Source organism: Saccopteryx bilineata, chromosome 4 (assembly GCF_036850765.1).
Source record: "Saccopteryx bilineata isolate mSacBil1 chromosome 4, mSacBil1_pri_phased_curated, whole genome shotgun sequence".
NCBI lineage: Eukaryota > Metazoa > Chordata > Mammalia > Chiroptera > Emballonuridae > Saccopteryx > Saccopteryx bilineata.
This window is the reverse complement of record NC_089493.1, coordinates 251201869-251217144: the sequence shown is the minus strand read 5'-3', so window position 1 is coordinate 251217144 and position 15276 is coordinate 251201869. Positions and strand designations below refer to the sequence as shown.

General features: G+C 35.5%; 1 protein-coding gene across 1 annotated transcript in view; it reads right to left on the bottom strand.

Annotated features, from left to right (window-relative positions):
- DMXL1 (Dmx like 1) overlaps positions 1-15276 on the bottom strand; it is a 157501-nt gene that overhangs the window by 86642 nt on the left and 55583 nt on the right. Inside the window, 7 exon segments of the mRNA XM_066274147.1 lie at positions 1139-1304; positions 3529-3626; positions 4225-4394; positions 7336-7443; positions 8645-10327; positions 13256-13477; positions 13807-13926. Of these exon segments, the coding sequence (XP_066130244.1) occupies positions 1139-1304; positions 3529-3626; positions 4225-4394; positions 7336-7443; positions 8645-10327; positions 13256-13477; positions 13807-13926 (2567 nt within the window).

The window sequence follows — 15276 nt, the reverse complement described above, 5'->3', positions numbered from 1 at the left end:
TCCTTTTTAAAATTTTTTTTATCTGTTGATTTGAGAGAAAGAGACATTGATTTGTTGTTCCACTTAGCAGTGCATTCATTGGTTGCTTCTTGTATGTGCCCTGATGGAAGATCAAACCCGCAACTTTGACATATCAGGGCAATGCTCTAACTGAGCTACCTGGTCAAGGTAGCTTTTATTTAAGATAAATTCAACGGACTCACTAATAACTAGATGAACACAATGTTTTACTACTATTAGAAAATAGTCAACAAGGATGATTTAAAAAAGCCAAAACATACTGCTTGCTTTTAGCACGTCTACTTGATAGCATTTATGTTAATAACTTATAAATCTACCTGCCAGTACAAAATATGTTTGCAAAAAGAACTGGCCTAATGAGGATATACTGAATCATTATTAATAGCATCAATTCAAATGACATATTTGTTTTATTCTTGGAAGTTTTACTCTTCCCATCCACTTTAGCAGAATAGCGTTTCCAAATTTAAAAAGTTGTTTGCTTGTATAAAACTCTGAGCAAAAGGGCAATTTAAGATAGACATGTTGTATCTTAAAAGCTCATAATTTTTTAAGGTTCACTGAGAAATAATCTGTTAAAATTTGCTAACGTTTATTAACCAAGACAGAGCAAAATAAATATAGATCCAAATATATGTTTAAATTGATAGGACAAACTTTTTTTTTTTCTTTATTCATTTTTAGAGAGGAGAGAGAGAGGGAGAGAGAGAGACAGAGAGAGAGAAGGGGGGAGGAGCTGGAAGCATCAACTCCCATATGTGCCTTGACCAGGCAAGCCCAGGGTTTCGAACCGGCGACCTCAGCATTTCCAGGTCGACGCGTTATCCACTGTGCCATCACAGGTCAGGCAGGACAAAGTTTTTAAAATACTGTCCTTAAATACTTTAGAGTCAAATAAATTACCTATCTCTAGCAACCAACAAGACCTGGTTAATCTTAATTCTGTGTAAATAGTATCATTCAAGGTATATGACAAAATTTTAAGTCATTATTAAATTTTATCAATTATTTTAGTCTTGTGTTATTTCCACCAGATTTAAGTTAAAATTAAAAAATGATAATTTAAGCCCTGAATAAGAGGATGACAGTGTATTTTTAAAAAGGTTTCGTTCATTACCTCAACTGCATCTCTCAGGCAACCAGCTAAAAGAAAAAATGCTGCAGAATGTTCAAATCTCTGTTTGCCTAACAAAGAAAATGCATTCTTTAAAGCTGCTTTACGCCACCTCTCCTCTTCAAAATTGTGTCCAAAAAACTGTGTCATCTTGGTATCTTTTTGGGATCTATAAGAAAGAAAACAGTATGAAAAATTTGAAAGATAATGTTTCTATATCAGAAACTATTTTTTTTTTTTTCTTTTTTTTCTTTCTGAAGCTGGAAACAGGGAGAGACAGTCAGACAGACTCCCGCATGCGCCCGACCGGGATCCACCCGGCACGCCCACCAGGGGCGACGCTCTGCCCACCAGGGGGCGATGCTCTGCCCATCCTGGGCGTCGCCATGTTGCGACCAGAGCCACTCTAGCGCCTGAGGCAGCGGCCACAGAGCCATGCCCAGCGCCCGGGCCATCTTTGCTCCAATGGAGCCTTGGCTGCGGGAGGGGAAGAGAGAGACAGAGAGGAAAGCGCGGCGGAGGGGTGGAGAAGCAAATGGGCGCTTCTCCTGTGTGCCATGGCCGGGAATCGAACCCGGGTCCTCCGCACGCTAGGCCGACGCTCTACCGCTGAGCCAACCGGCCAGGGCCCTATATCAGAAACTATTTTATGAAGTCAGCCACTTAAAAGTTTGTAAGACTCGAAGGAAACATTTGACAGTTCAAAAGTTACTACATATCTTCTTTTCTGAGCAAAGAATATTTATGATATACATTTAGTTTCTCATGTATATCTGAGATTATTTAAAAAATTCTTTCAAAGCCCTGGCAAGTTGGCTCAGTGAGTAGAAGAGCATCAGCCTGGCATGTGGATGTCCTGGGTTCAAATCCTGGTCAGGGCACACAGGAGAAATGACCATCTACTCCTTCAACCCTCCTCCTCCCTTCTCTCTCTCTCCTACTCTCTCTCTCTCCCCCCCCTTCCCATATCCATGGGTCGACTGGCTGGAGTGAGTTGCCCCCCGCCAAGATAGCTCCATGGCCTCTACCATAGGTGCTAAAAATAGCTTGGCTGCAGAGCAACAGAGATGGGCAGAGTATAGCTCTATTGGGGCCTTGCCAGGTGGATTCAGACAGGACGCATGTGGGATTCTATCTCTCTGCCTTCCCTGCTCTCATTAAAAAAAAAAAAAAATCTTTCAAAAACCTATAAAAATTGCATTAGCAGCACTATGAGAAATTATTTTTGAATCCACGTGAAATGTATAATTTATATTAACTCCTGTGTGACTTCACCATTTACATCTCATTAATCACCTTAACCTCCACTGGAACCTAAGGATAACACTTTGATGATCAAACTCTAAAGAATCTGTACTGATTGAAAAGAATCCTAAGAGATCCAGTCTCTTGTAAAACTGGCTAGTACCATGATTTTTCTCCAAAGGCTGCTGTTCATATGGATTTATCTGGAACAAAACCCAAAACAAATGGTAATCAAGTTCACCAAGTCTTGCTGAGGACAAACGAGAAAGAAAAAGTCCTAAATGACTCAAGTTCAATTATGGGATCTGGGCCCACGGGCAGAGGGCAGTTTAGGAGGACAGCTTGGCGCATGAGCTTTTATAGGGCACAGGGTAGATGCCTGTTCCAGACTCCACCAATGTATCTTCCACGCTCCAGATGCAAATATCTGGTTTAGTTCTTTGTTCTGTAGGAGTGTCACAAGAAATTCTTAAAAATAAGCAAAAAAACCCACAAAATCTTTTCTGGACTGATAAAACCTAAGAACAAACTATTGATAAAATAGCCTCATCAAAATCTTCTGTTCTGGATAACACCTGGGCTTCTTCCCTATGAAATCTCTCCTTAAATACAAAAATAACGGCCCTGGCTGGTTGGCTCAGTGGTAGAGCGTCGGCCTGGCGTGCAGAAGTCCCGGGTTCGATTCCTGGCCAGGGCACACAGGAAAAGCGCCCATCTGCTTCTCCACCCCTCCCCCTCTCCTTCCTCTCTGTCTCTCTCTTCCCCTCCCGCAGCGAGGCTCAATTGGAGCAAAGATGGCCTGGGCACTGGGGATGGCTCCTTGGCCTCTGCCCCAGGCGTTAGAGTGGCTCTGGTCGCAACAGAGCGACGCCCCGGAGGGGCAGAGCATCGTCCCCTGGTGGGCAGAGCATCGCACCCTGGTGGGCGTGCCAGGTGGATCCCGGTCGGGCGCATGCGGGAGTCTGTCTGACTGTCTCTCCCCATTTCCAGATTCAGAAGAATACAAAAAACAAAACAAAACAAAACAAAAAACCCCAAAATAACAAAGAATCTACATGAATCACACTAACCAGAAAAACAAATCTTTACTTCATACATTTACATCTTTTGAAAAACTTTTCATTTTGAAGTACAGTTTTCTCACCTACCTATATAATCCCCAAATCACAGCTTTCTTTTTCATTGCAAGGTAAAAAATGGCAGCATCTAAAGGGTCGTTCTTTCTATAAAAGGATGCCTTGGCTACCTGTAATTAGAAAATATAGGTCAAAATTTCATAGAAACCATTTTTAAGTGAACAAATACATAGTTTTCCTCATATATAAAACTAGCACACATTATCTGTATAAATTTTCAATAACATTTAAAAATATGTATATAAATGCATGCACCTGTATATTCCAAATATGTATATTTAACAATTACAAAAATATACTGCTCACAAAAATTAGGGGATGTTTTATCGCTTCATATTCATTCTGAGATATCCCCTAGTTTTTTTGAGTAGGATAATTTATAGTGGTGGTCTCCAAGGAGACAGAGAGGTGAGAATAGGACTTTATTTTTCATTACAAGCTCTTCTGTACCATTTTATTTTTTCTAAACATGTACACACATTATTTTGTAAAATTCAGACATATAATATTAAATAAATGCATCAACTAGCAATTTAAGAATTAGAATATAAAGTTTAAAATATAGTAACATATTTTCTAATATAAAGACTATTTAAAATGATTTTACTGCCTCAAATTAAAAGGATAAAAGGAGAGAAAATATGAAATGTCACTGAAAGAAACATCCTAAATACGTATTTTTGGCACTAACATAACATACGTACTTACCTTTTCTACGCATTTCCGTAAGACGCGGGTATTCCGAACCCACCATCCCACACCCATGGCTCTCAGTTCGGACCAAGTGGGATTGTCTTTCTGCATTGTTGGCAACGTGTTCAGCAGTTCTTCTTCTGCTACTGAATGAAATGCCCAGGCAAAATGACTAGTAGACAGGCCTGAAGAAATATAAAAATTAATGATTATCAGAAATGTTTGCTCCATATTTGCAATAAAAATGTCTAAACTTTATGAGACTCAGAAAGTTACAATTAACTGTTTAGGGCTGGAGGAAATATGGGTTATTTGCTTGCTTCTCTAAAAATTTCTTTCACTTCAATATTTTTTACAATGAGCATATATTTTCTATAATTAAAATGTATATTCTTAAAAAGATTTAAAAAATGCTATGGCAAATGCCACTGTGCTGGGTAGTTTTGTTCTCTAGCTATTACGCATGACTTTTTCTTAGAAAACGAGAAACAAGGTATTATTCTATAATGGTATGACTCTTCTTTAAAGCTAATTCTCATCTTCCTTTGGCCAACATTTGTACTGAAGATTTAGTTCTATGAATTAAAAAAAAAAAAAGCACCAACTAGATTTAATAGCTTGGTGAGAACTTAAGACTATAATGATTCATATCAAAATTTTTTCATACTATTTTAATTTGCTTTTTCTTTTCTATTATTATACATTGTTCATAAATTTATTTTTATTAGCAATTCAATATTCTACCACATTAAAATATCATTGTTTTCACAATAACTTATTCTCTCTATTTGGGACATTTGAGTCATATCTAGATTTTTAAAAATAAGTAGTACAGATATAAAAAGTAGTTTTAGCCTGACCAGTGGCAGTTCAGTGGATAGAGCATCAACCTGGGACACTGAGGTCCCAGGTTTGAAACCCTGAGGTTGCCAGCTTGAGTATGGGCTCATCCCACTTGAGTGCAGGCTTGCCAACTTGAGCGTGGGATCATCGACATGATCCCATGGTGGTTGACTTAGTCCAAAGGTCACTGGCTTGAAGACCAAGGTGGCTGGATTGAGCAAGGGGTCACTGGCTCAGCTACAGCCCCAGGTCAAGGCACATATGAAAAGCAATGAACTAAAGTGATACACAAGCCTGAGTTGATACTTGTCATTTCTTTCCCCTCCTGTCTCCAAAAAAAGGAGTTTTTTTTAAAAACCTTTCTTTTCATCCGTAAAGTGGGATTAACAGAAATATTCCCATTTTGCTTTTTAGAAAGGTTACTCAGTTTTCAGTACTATAAACAATGTTCAAGTACCTGTTTACCCATTATTAACCTTACATTGGATTTTTTTCTTTTACTTTTGATAGTAAATTGTCACCTTATTATTTTTAATTCAGTTTCCTTAATTAGTAAAACACAGAATTTATCCTAGCATTTCTTACTCTTTGTAATTTTTTTTGTCATTTATATTGGCCATTTATCTGCCCATAAAAGGATACTGATCTTTCATATTTTTATGAGCCCCTTATATATTACAGATAACAAACTTTATTTTATATTTAAAAAAACCCTGAAGATTCTAGAATTAGAATGTATATATTAAATTCCAGCTCCATCCCTAACTATGTAACTTTGGACAAGTTTCTTAGTCTCTTGTTTCATCAATTTTCTCATTTACAAAGTGTGAATAATCACAGAACCTACCTTATTATATTGTTGTGAGGATTGAAAAGAAATAATATTGTTAAAGCATTCAGAACAATACGGAGTCCCGGGTTTGATCCCCGGCCAGGGCACACAGGAGAAGCACCCATCTGCTTCTCCACCCCTCCCCCTCTCCTTCCTCTCCGTCTCTCTCTTCCCCTCCCGCAGCCAAGGCTCCATTAGAGCAAAGATGGCCCGGGCACTGAGGATGGCTCTGTGGCCTCTGCCTCTGGCGCTAGAATGGCTCTGGTTGCAACAGGGTGACGCCCAGATGGGCAGAGCATCGCCCCCTGGTGGGCGTGCCGGGTAGATCCCAGTTGGGCACATGCGGGAGTCTGTCTGACTGCCTCCAGGTTTCTAACTTCAGAAAAATATGAAAAAAAAAATAATAATAATAATAAACCTGTAGAACCAATACTGCTGGAAGCAAGCTCTACTCTTGTACTTCCAGGGCAATGAGCCATTAAATATACTGTTTTATTTAAGTTACCTGAAACTTAAGTATTTCTGTTACTTTAAATGTCCTGATTAACAGTATCTAACAGTAAGTGAAATGTTATTAAACTATATCTAAAATACATATTAATGTTAACAGTAGTTTTGGGAGTACTCATTTTATGTAAAAATTAAAAATTGAATATGTGTCATTTTCTGTAACAAAAATGTTATTCAAATTTTGAAGAAAGATTTGAATTTAGATAAATGTCAAAAGAGAGAAAAAAGAAAATTAAAGAGAATAGCTTGACCAGGCAGTGGGTGGCACAGTGGATAGAGCATCGAACTGGGACGCGGAAGACCCAGGTTTGAAACTCCAAGGTTGCTGGCTTTAGCACAGGCCCACCAGCTTGGGTGAGGGGTTGCTGGTTTCAGCGTGGGATCATAGACACGACCCCTATGGTTGCTGGCTTGAGCCCAAAGGTCACTGGTTTGAAGCCCAAGGTAGCTGGCTTGAGCAAGGGGTCACTTGCTCTGCTGTAGCCCCTTGGTCAAAGCACATATGAGAAAGCAATCAATGAACAACTAAGGAGCTGCGACGAAGAATTGATGCTTCTCATCTTTCTCCCTTCCTGTGTGTCTATCCCTATCTGTCCCTCTCTCTGACTCTCTCTCTCTGTCTCTGTGGAAAAAAAAAATTAAAGAGAATAAAGTGACACTAACTGGGATTTAATGTATGATGCTCTTGAAAAATAACACAGAATATCCAATTGACCAATTGCTACATATTTCTTTATTCATTAACTCCTTCCATCTACCCAAAATATTCCACTATCTTTTTAAGTACAAGTGAACATTTCTAAAAATAAATTAAGAAAACTTAGAATGTGTTAAATTTGTCATCATTACCATATCTGAGCTAAAGCAAACTTAAAAATTCTTAAACCTTTCTTCTTCTCTTCTAGCCTTATATCCTTTTAAAATATTACTACCAAAATTACCTTGGTGAAGAAGTTGAGCTCGATAAGCTGGGAGAGAAGTTGTAAGAAAAGTATGAAGTCGAACAGCCAAAAGAAATTTTAATCCACATTCATCAAGAGTTTCTCCACCTATAAAAAAAGAAGAAGGTACTTAGTCATTTTTATTTGTAGAACAATATTTCATCAGCAAAACACAAGTAAATGCTAATTCCGGCAAGTAGTGTTATGTATGACACAGCAACAAACAGAGACAAACATTCTGAAACTGAAAAAGTTATTGGTCTAAATATTTCTAATATTTCTTTTTTCTCTATACCTATACATTACAAAAAGTAGTTGTTAAATATTTTGAAAAATAATAGAGAATAAATCGACTCAGGGTCTGTGATATTTTTGTAATTGGACCTCCTCTGTCTGAATCTTTCTTCAATTAATGTGACTAAATTTTAAAATAGTTTAACTTTCTTTGTGGTATATGTTATAGAAGTTTCCATACTGATTCAAGTCACATGCCCATCCCAATAATCTCCTGCTAACACTGAAAGAAATAGCTACACTGTGGGAAGGCCCGATATTTACTTGAACAATTAAAAACATAAAAGGCCTATAATATAGTTACATCAAAAATTATATCTACAAGTAACACTTCTTAAAGTAAAAGTGTCACAATTCATGACCAACTTTTTAATTAAATTTTAATTATTATTTTCTTAAATTTACCCCATATTTTTGTTTCAAGTACAATTCAAAGGTATAGCAGACTACTGATCTCTATCTGGCGACCTGGTTAGACTTGTTATTTGAGACTTGAAGGAAATTCTACATTAAGTTTGTTCATAACTCAGAAGATTAAGAAGAAAATCTGTTCTCTAGGCAAGGAAAAGAGCTAATTTTATTATGCTTATTTTTGTTATTCTAAGTAGGAGTATATATTAATGCTAATTTTTATAAGAAACCTCAATATTATAAAAACCAAGTACTAGTAATGAAAACATGAGAAAAATAAAGCATAAAGCACATTATTAGGTATCTAAAGTAATTGTTTAATAAGTGTAATTTTTGCTAACCTCAAAGATTCAGGTGAATCTTTAATATCATTAAGCAATTAGGTAAAAATTTACAATGACTGGCACAATGAATTTTTGTATAATTTCTATTTCAAATTCTATTTCAGAATACTATGATTTAAGTTAAAACTAATGTGTATCAGCAATTATGATGAAAACCCTTCATAAGCATCACTTTTATAAAAATCATTATAGATTTTCTATGAAAATAAGTTAAAATATCATTGGTTTTTTCTCTGATCCTGTACCCAACTTAGTTTTACCTTGGCTTCTGTCTCTGCTTTCTCCAATATCAGTGCTGGTAGTTGCAATTGTATCTGCTAAGGCCATCAAAGACATCTGCTCCATCCTGCTGAGTCCTGGTAAACTAGAATGAAGTAAGTGGCCAGAAAGAACCTGAGCATGCTCAGGACCAAAGTAAACTGGACTGTACTGTGAAAGGTCAATAACTCTGGGCTTTGCATTTTCTTCATCAGTCTCTAAAACAGTACTATCTGTTATTAAAGTTGAGGTCTGAAAAAGCTCATCATAACTTTCTTTTGATAACTGATTTGAGTTATTTAAGGTACTCTGATTACTAGATTTCTCCAAAGATGAGTAATAGCTATCATCATCTGCCGCAAGTAAGGCATATAAAGGAAGTGGGGGCACAGAATCTATTTCTGTGTAATCTGTATTTTCACCCTTGTTGAATGCCTGCGGGTCTCTGGTGGTGCTGCCACTGGCACTGATGGTGAGAGACCGAAGGCGGCGCTCATGATTGCATTCAACTTCATTCAGAGCCACAACTTCTCCTGCAATGCACTTGACAAGATGTGACAAGATGGCCTTTGCTCTTCGAACTTTGCCAAGATCCATGAGTTCCAAAAGCTGCAACGGATGGTACTGAGGTAAAGTCGGGGAAAGAACATGAGCTGCTTCAAAGAGACCTGAATCTTCCATGTCCACAAAAGGATCAAATGCAGTTTTCTTTCCACAGATTTTCTGTGCAAGACTGGTCATGGATCGAGTCAGAGGTTTCTTTGGAGGATGTAATCCAGAACTTGATGAGTTACTCTGTTTTATTAAACTTATTACCGATGGAGTGTTCCCGTTGCATGAATCTGTTATAACAGGTTCTTGCTTAGAAGATGGCTGCCACTGGGAATAGACGTGCATCTCACAATCCATTCCTACCACCAGGATGCCATCCCGGACCCATGATAAAGAAACAGGAAAAGGTGGGAAGCCTTCTACGGAAGAAACCAAATCCACACTTCGTAACAGTACAAATTTAGAAAGAGGCACAACTTTAGTACTCTCCCAGAGAGGAAATGCCAAGTTTTCCTTACCAGTCTGTTCTTGTACCTTGCCAGCCAGGGGTCCATACATAAAAAGTTTTGATCCAATTCCGACAGTCAAGATATGAGATCCATCTTCTCTAGACATCCAATCTAGGTGAACTAAATGCTTTATGTTTGATGTTATACTCTCTTTACTGGATAAATATACCTCTTGTTTATTATAAGCCACTAAATTGCTATCAATACTAATGCCAGAATCCAACACTGTGTTTAACTCATCTAAATAAATTGTCTGTTCAAGGACCCAACCTGAACCTCCTGTAGATTCACATTCAAAAATACTTACATGCATCACAAAATCCTGGGAAGATCTATTAGATGCAGGCTGCTTATATGCTACTGCTAAGCGATTAGTGTGTGCACAGCTAACCTCCACAGGCCTACCAGGTACAGTTATACTACTATTGCTCTGAAGTCCATCTTCAATAAGTAATGGCCATTCCTCCCAAATGTATACAAGATCCATTTTTCCATCAGTTGATGTGGTAGATTCTCCATCTGTTACTCTGCACCTCCAGAATCTTACTTTATCATCTGAGCATGAAGTTACCAATAAATAAGGAGCACTGCATATGGGATATATGGAAGAAGAACTGAGATGACCTAAAATAAAAATACCATTAACAAAATGTCAAATTTGGTTAAATATTTCTATTTCGTGTACTAAAGGTATTCGTCTTTTGTATGAACTACTGTTAACAACATAATATTCTATATTTAGTTTAAGGGTCAATAGATGAGGAAAAAGCTTTTAATGACATCAAAAGGTATATAAAAAGGGCATTATTATAAAAATCTAGAACTCTGAGAGAATTTAGTTCAATTCCTGCATTTTACAAGTAAAGACCCTTGACTAAATGTGGTAGGTATCTAATGCCTAAATCAGACAGACTACGGCAGAATTAGAACCTGCATTCCAGTCCTGCTTTTTGACTCAATATTCTTTCTACACTTCTTTGCTACTTTTACATATTGTAAATCTAATTTCAGAGATATCAACACAGTTTTAAAAACTTGTCAACATTCATTGGTTCCTTCTTTTTAATATTATTCAATACAATTTTGTGAATGGGCCATGCTTAGCTAAATACTAAATGGGCCCTCAATGATTAAGGACTATTTGATACAACTGATGCTAAGAAGATTCTTAAGTGGGAAATAATGTTTTCTTGAGATTCATGTAAGCAAATACTCTTAATTTCCTAAACCTTTTTCTTAAAGGTCCAGATAGTAATAACCAATTTGGGCTTTGCTAGCCATAAGGTTTTCTTTGCAGCTACTCAACTCTGCCATTGTAGAACAAGTGGCCACACACAAAGGTAAAAAAAAGGAGGTGTGGCTATGTTCCACTCAAACTTATTTACAAAACAGGTAGGTGGCGCATAGTTTGCCAACCCCTGTCCTAAGCTATTCAACATAAACTACTAATTATGTAGAATATAAATGCTAGATAGAACACATAGTTATTATTTTTTAATGTTTATTTTATTGCAAGGAAAGTTAAAATTTGAAAAAGAATGACTCTTGCATTGACACACTTTAAGAGCTATTATCTTTAGCCAGACAGTATGATCTTCACTACTGAATTCTAATTAAAATAACTTATTTTATTGATTTTAGAGAGAGAGGAAAGGAGAGAGAGACAGAGATGACAGGAACACTGATCTGTTCCTGACCGGGACTCACACTGATGACCTCTGTGCTTCAGCATGATGCTCCAGCCAACCGAGCTATCCAGGCACGGCTAGAACACATATTTTAAAAGCCCATTTCAACATCATTGTAATATGTTTTTTAAAAAAGTCCTCAAGGAATATAGTAATATTGCAAGAGGACACAATTAACATTGTCCATTTCTCTGCACTGTACAGAGAATAAAGAGCTAACCCTTCCTAATAGTTTTAACTAAAAAAATCCTTAAGACTAGGAAAAGACTTTTATAGTAGTCTTGCTCATCTCTAGTTGGTGTTCTGTGGTTTAAATTATCAGAGATCAAATGAAATCTGAAAATATTAAACTGAAAACTCTACAAATAAACAATTACTAAGTTTTAAATTACACACCATTCTGAGTAGCATAACGAAACCTCATGCTGACCAGCTCAACTCTGCCTAGAACATGAAGCATCCCTTTGACCACTTACACTGTATATCCTACCAGGCTGTTAGTGATTTAGTAGCCATCCCGGTTGTCAGATCAACTGTTGCAGTATTGCAGTACTTGTGTTCAAGTAACCCTTATTTTACTTAATGACCCCAAAGCACAAGAGTAGTAATGTTGGCAATTAGGATAATCCAAAGAGAAGCCATCAAGTGCTTCCTTTCTGTGAAAAGGTATGTATATACAGGAACAAACAATGTAGGATTCAGTACTATCCTTGGTTTAATGCATCTGCTAGGAGATTTGAAACTTACCCTTGAGGCTAAGGGGAGACTACTGTAGCATATGGTACCATTTTGCCAAACAAAACGAATTTCTTTTTTCATCCTAGAACTTCTTTTCTTCTTCCAAACTCAACTGGAGTCAGAGTTAAGTAAGAGGACTGCTTTTAGAAATACCTTCAGTTTCTCTTATACTTGCCCTATTATTTTAATTGGAATTCAGTAGTGAAGATCATACTGTCTGGCTAAAGATATAATAGCTCTTAAAAGTGTGGCAAGAGTCATCCTTTTTCAAATTTTAACTTTCCTTGCACTAATACCTCTTTTAAAAATACACAAATAACTAGAATGCAAATGTTATCAGAACACTTTTAATATCCTGCCTGTTAACTTCAGTGATTTGAAAAGATTAAGTACCTGATAACATGGCAACTGAAAAGCATTCAAAGTAATCAGTCAAAATAATAAAAAAATAAGAGAGTAGAAAAGACCAAACCCATACTTTGACTATGAAAATGAAAGAACTGAGTAATAAGATGGGGTTTTTTTTGCCTTGGTTTTCTTGATGTAGTGGTTCTTTATCTTTTGTGTTCATTAGAATCACCTGGAAGGCTTATTAAACAGACCCCAGAGTTTGTGACTCAGTAAGTCTATGGTACAGCCCAAGAATTTTTATTTCTAACAATTTCCCAGGTAATGCTGATGCTGCTATTCTGGATACCACATTCTAAGAACCACTGCCTTAAGAAAAAAAGAAAAAGAAATATATATACAGTATATATATCAGGAACCACACACTCACAATCTTTCACAGCACACAGCTCCAGGCAGCACTACCATAATTATCAAAGTTGGCAAATAAGGTGCAACCATGTTATTATCTCCACTCTAGAAACTTTCATTTTGTCTTCACAAAAGGACAATAAATTTGTTTTTGAAATCAGTATCTAAGATTACAACTGGCTAACAAATGTCAAAGTAATCTGAAAACAATGAGAAATTTAAGTGTTCAATTTAGGGTACTTGAAGATACTCATTTCTCTTTCTACAATACATGGATTTAAAAAGACATAGTTGTACCTCTTTTTAAATACCTAAACACTTATAGATTACAAAATTTGATTAGTCTTTTTTCACAAAATATACTAACCTGCTGATGGCTTAACACTTATTATCTCAACTCCTTCTGGCAAATGCAACTCTTGGCTATACACCATTTCTGAAGACAGAGTCAACTTGCTGGTACTCTGGAGATTTGCTCTGCAAGCCTGATACTTCTGTAGAAAAGGAGCTAGGATCCTCTCTGGCGAAGAAGAATAATGTTCTTCTGGATGCCAAACTGTTTCTGATATTTTTGTATCTACTCTTTCATCTATAAAACATAAGAAAAGAACCAACATCAGGGGTTGTGGGGGGAACCCTATAAATATTAAATTGCTGTATTTCATAATCTAAAACTGCCTAATAAAAGATTTAGAAACTAAACATTAATATGCCACTTTATAACAAAAAAATCAGAAAATCATTTTGCTTTTTAAATTAACTGAATAAACTATTATCATCACTCAATAAGAATAACTTTAAAAATACACACTGAACTGCCCAATATAATTTTCTATATTATATATTATACTATATTAATTATATTATATAATTTGTTAAGTTAAGCCTACCTAAAGTTAAAAAACAAAAAAGACTCACCCAATGACACAGGAGTGGACTTTAAATGTAAATTCCACATATGTAACAATGAATGGTTGTCTTGGGTATACTCTATTACAATTAGGTAGAATTTTTCAGAAAATTCATTAGGTGAACTGCCTGTTGGTATTAATGATATTTTTCACTATCAACAAGGATTAATGAGACAACTTATTAAATATACTAAGTTAAAATAACTTGAAATTTTTAAAAAATCAAAATTCTTATCTCTAGTTCTAAATATAAAGTAGAATTACAGAATGGAATCGCCTTTACCACATGAGTTTGTATTAACTTAAAATTTTAACAAGCATGCTATGCTTAAATTTCATTTTTTGAATTGACAAGCTTAAAAAAGTCACATATACAGCCATCAGTAATACAATGTTCACATAGATCATATTAAGTAGGAATTTTCTGAACATAAAAACTATGTGATAGGCACTTTAAGTGAAGATATGATGACAAAAATAGTGTTGCCAAATATATTTTGAAATAATGAAGTGACTTATTAACAATGTATATCTAAGGACCGATATAAAAGTATTCATCATCCAACAAGTAATTTAGGAAAATCTTTCTTAGTCTAAACTGCATAATTTAAGCAGCACATAAGTTGCTCAAAATAAACTAAAAAATCCATCTATCTAAAATATATATATATATAATAAAATATATCATAAAATCAGTAGTTCATTATAGCCTGGGGAAAAAATTTTTTTAAACTCTAGATTTAATCCAAGCTTTTCTTATATTCATTACATACAAAATTATAAAAAGAAAATTACACTATAGAAACTATATAAATCATAGAACATATAAAAAAAGCAACTGTATTAGAGTTCAGACATTTTATCCTTTTAAATTTTCATAGAAAAAAGTTTCAAAGGAACACCAGGAAAGAAAGATAATCATAAATATATTAAGAGACTAATAAAAAGGCAACTGCAGTATTAGTCTCTTACAAGACTTAAGAGAAAGGGAAGGGTAAGAAATTATAACAAAAGGGAAAAAATAGATCTAATTCTGATAATTTTACTAACAAGAAAGAATGCCCAATAATAAAAGCTTCTGTAAAAGATTTCTTCTATTCTTGACATTAAATCAAAATAAGATGAAAAACATAACTCCTTGGGTATATTCTGGAAAATTCTAATAATAAAAATAGTAGTTTTGGGGTAAAAGTAAGAAGTCTCTGAATACTTTAACAAAAACTAGGAAAAGTACTTAGTTTTAAAGAGGAAAAAAGTTAAAAATTAAAGAATCATAAAAAAGAAATGGTAGAACAGATGAGGATCATAGCAAAACTCAACCGTAAGCATAGGAGAGTAATTTCTTTAAAAAGTCTTACAAAAGAGTTGAATTGGTAACAATACTAATATTTTATTAATACTTAAGTATAATAAAGGAAAAATAACGAACATTTGTTGATATAAATAACCCTTTATACTGTGTTGACATCTTTATTAC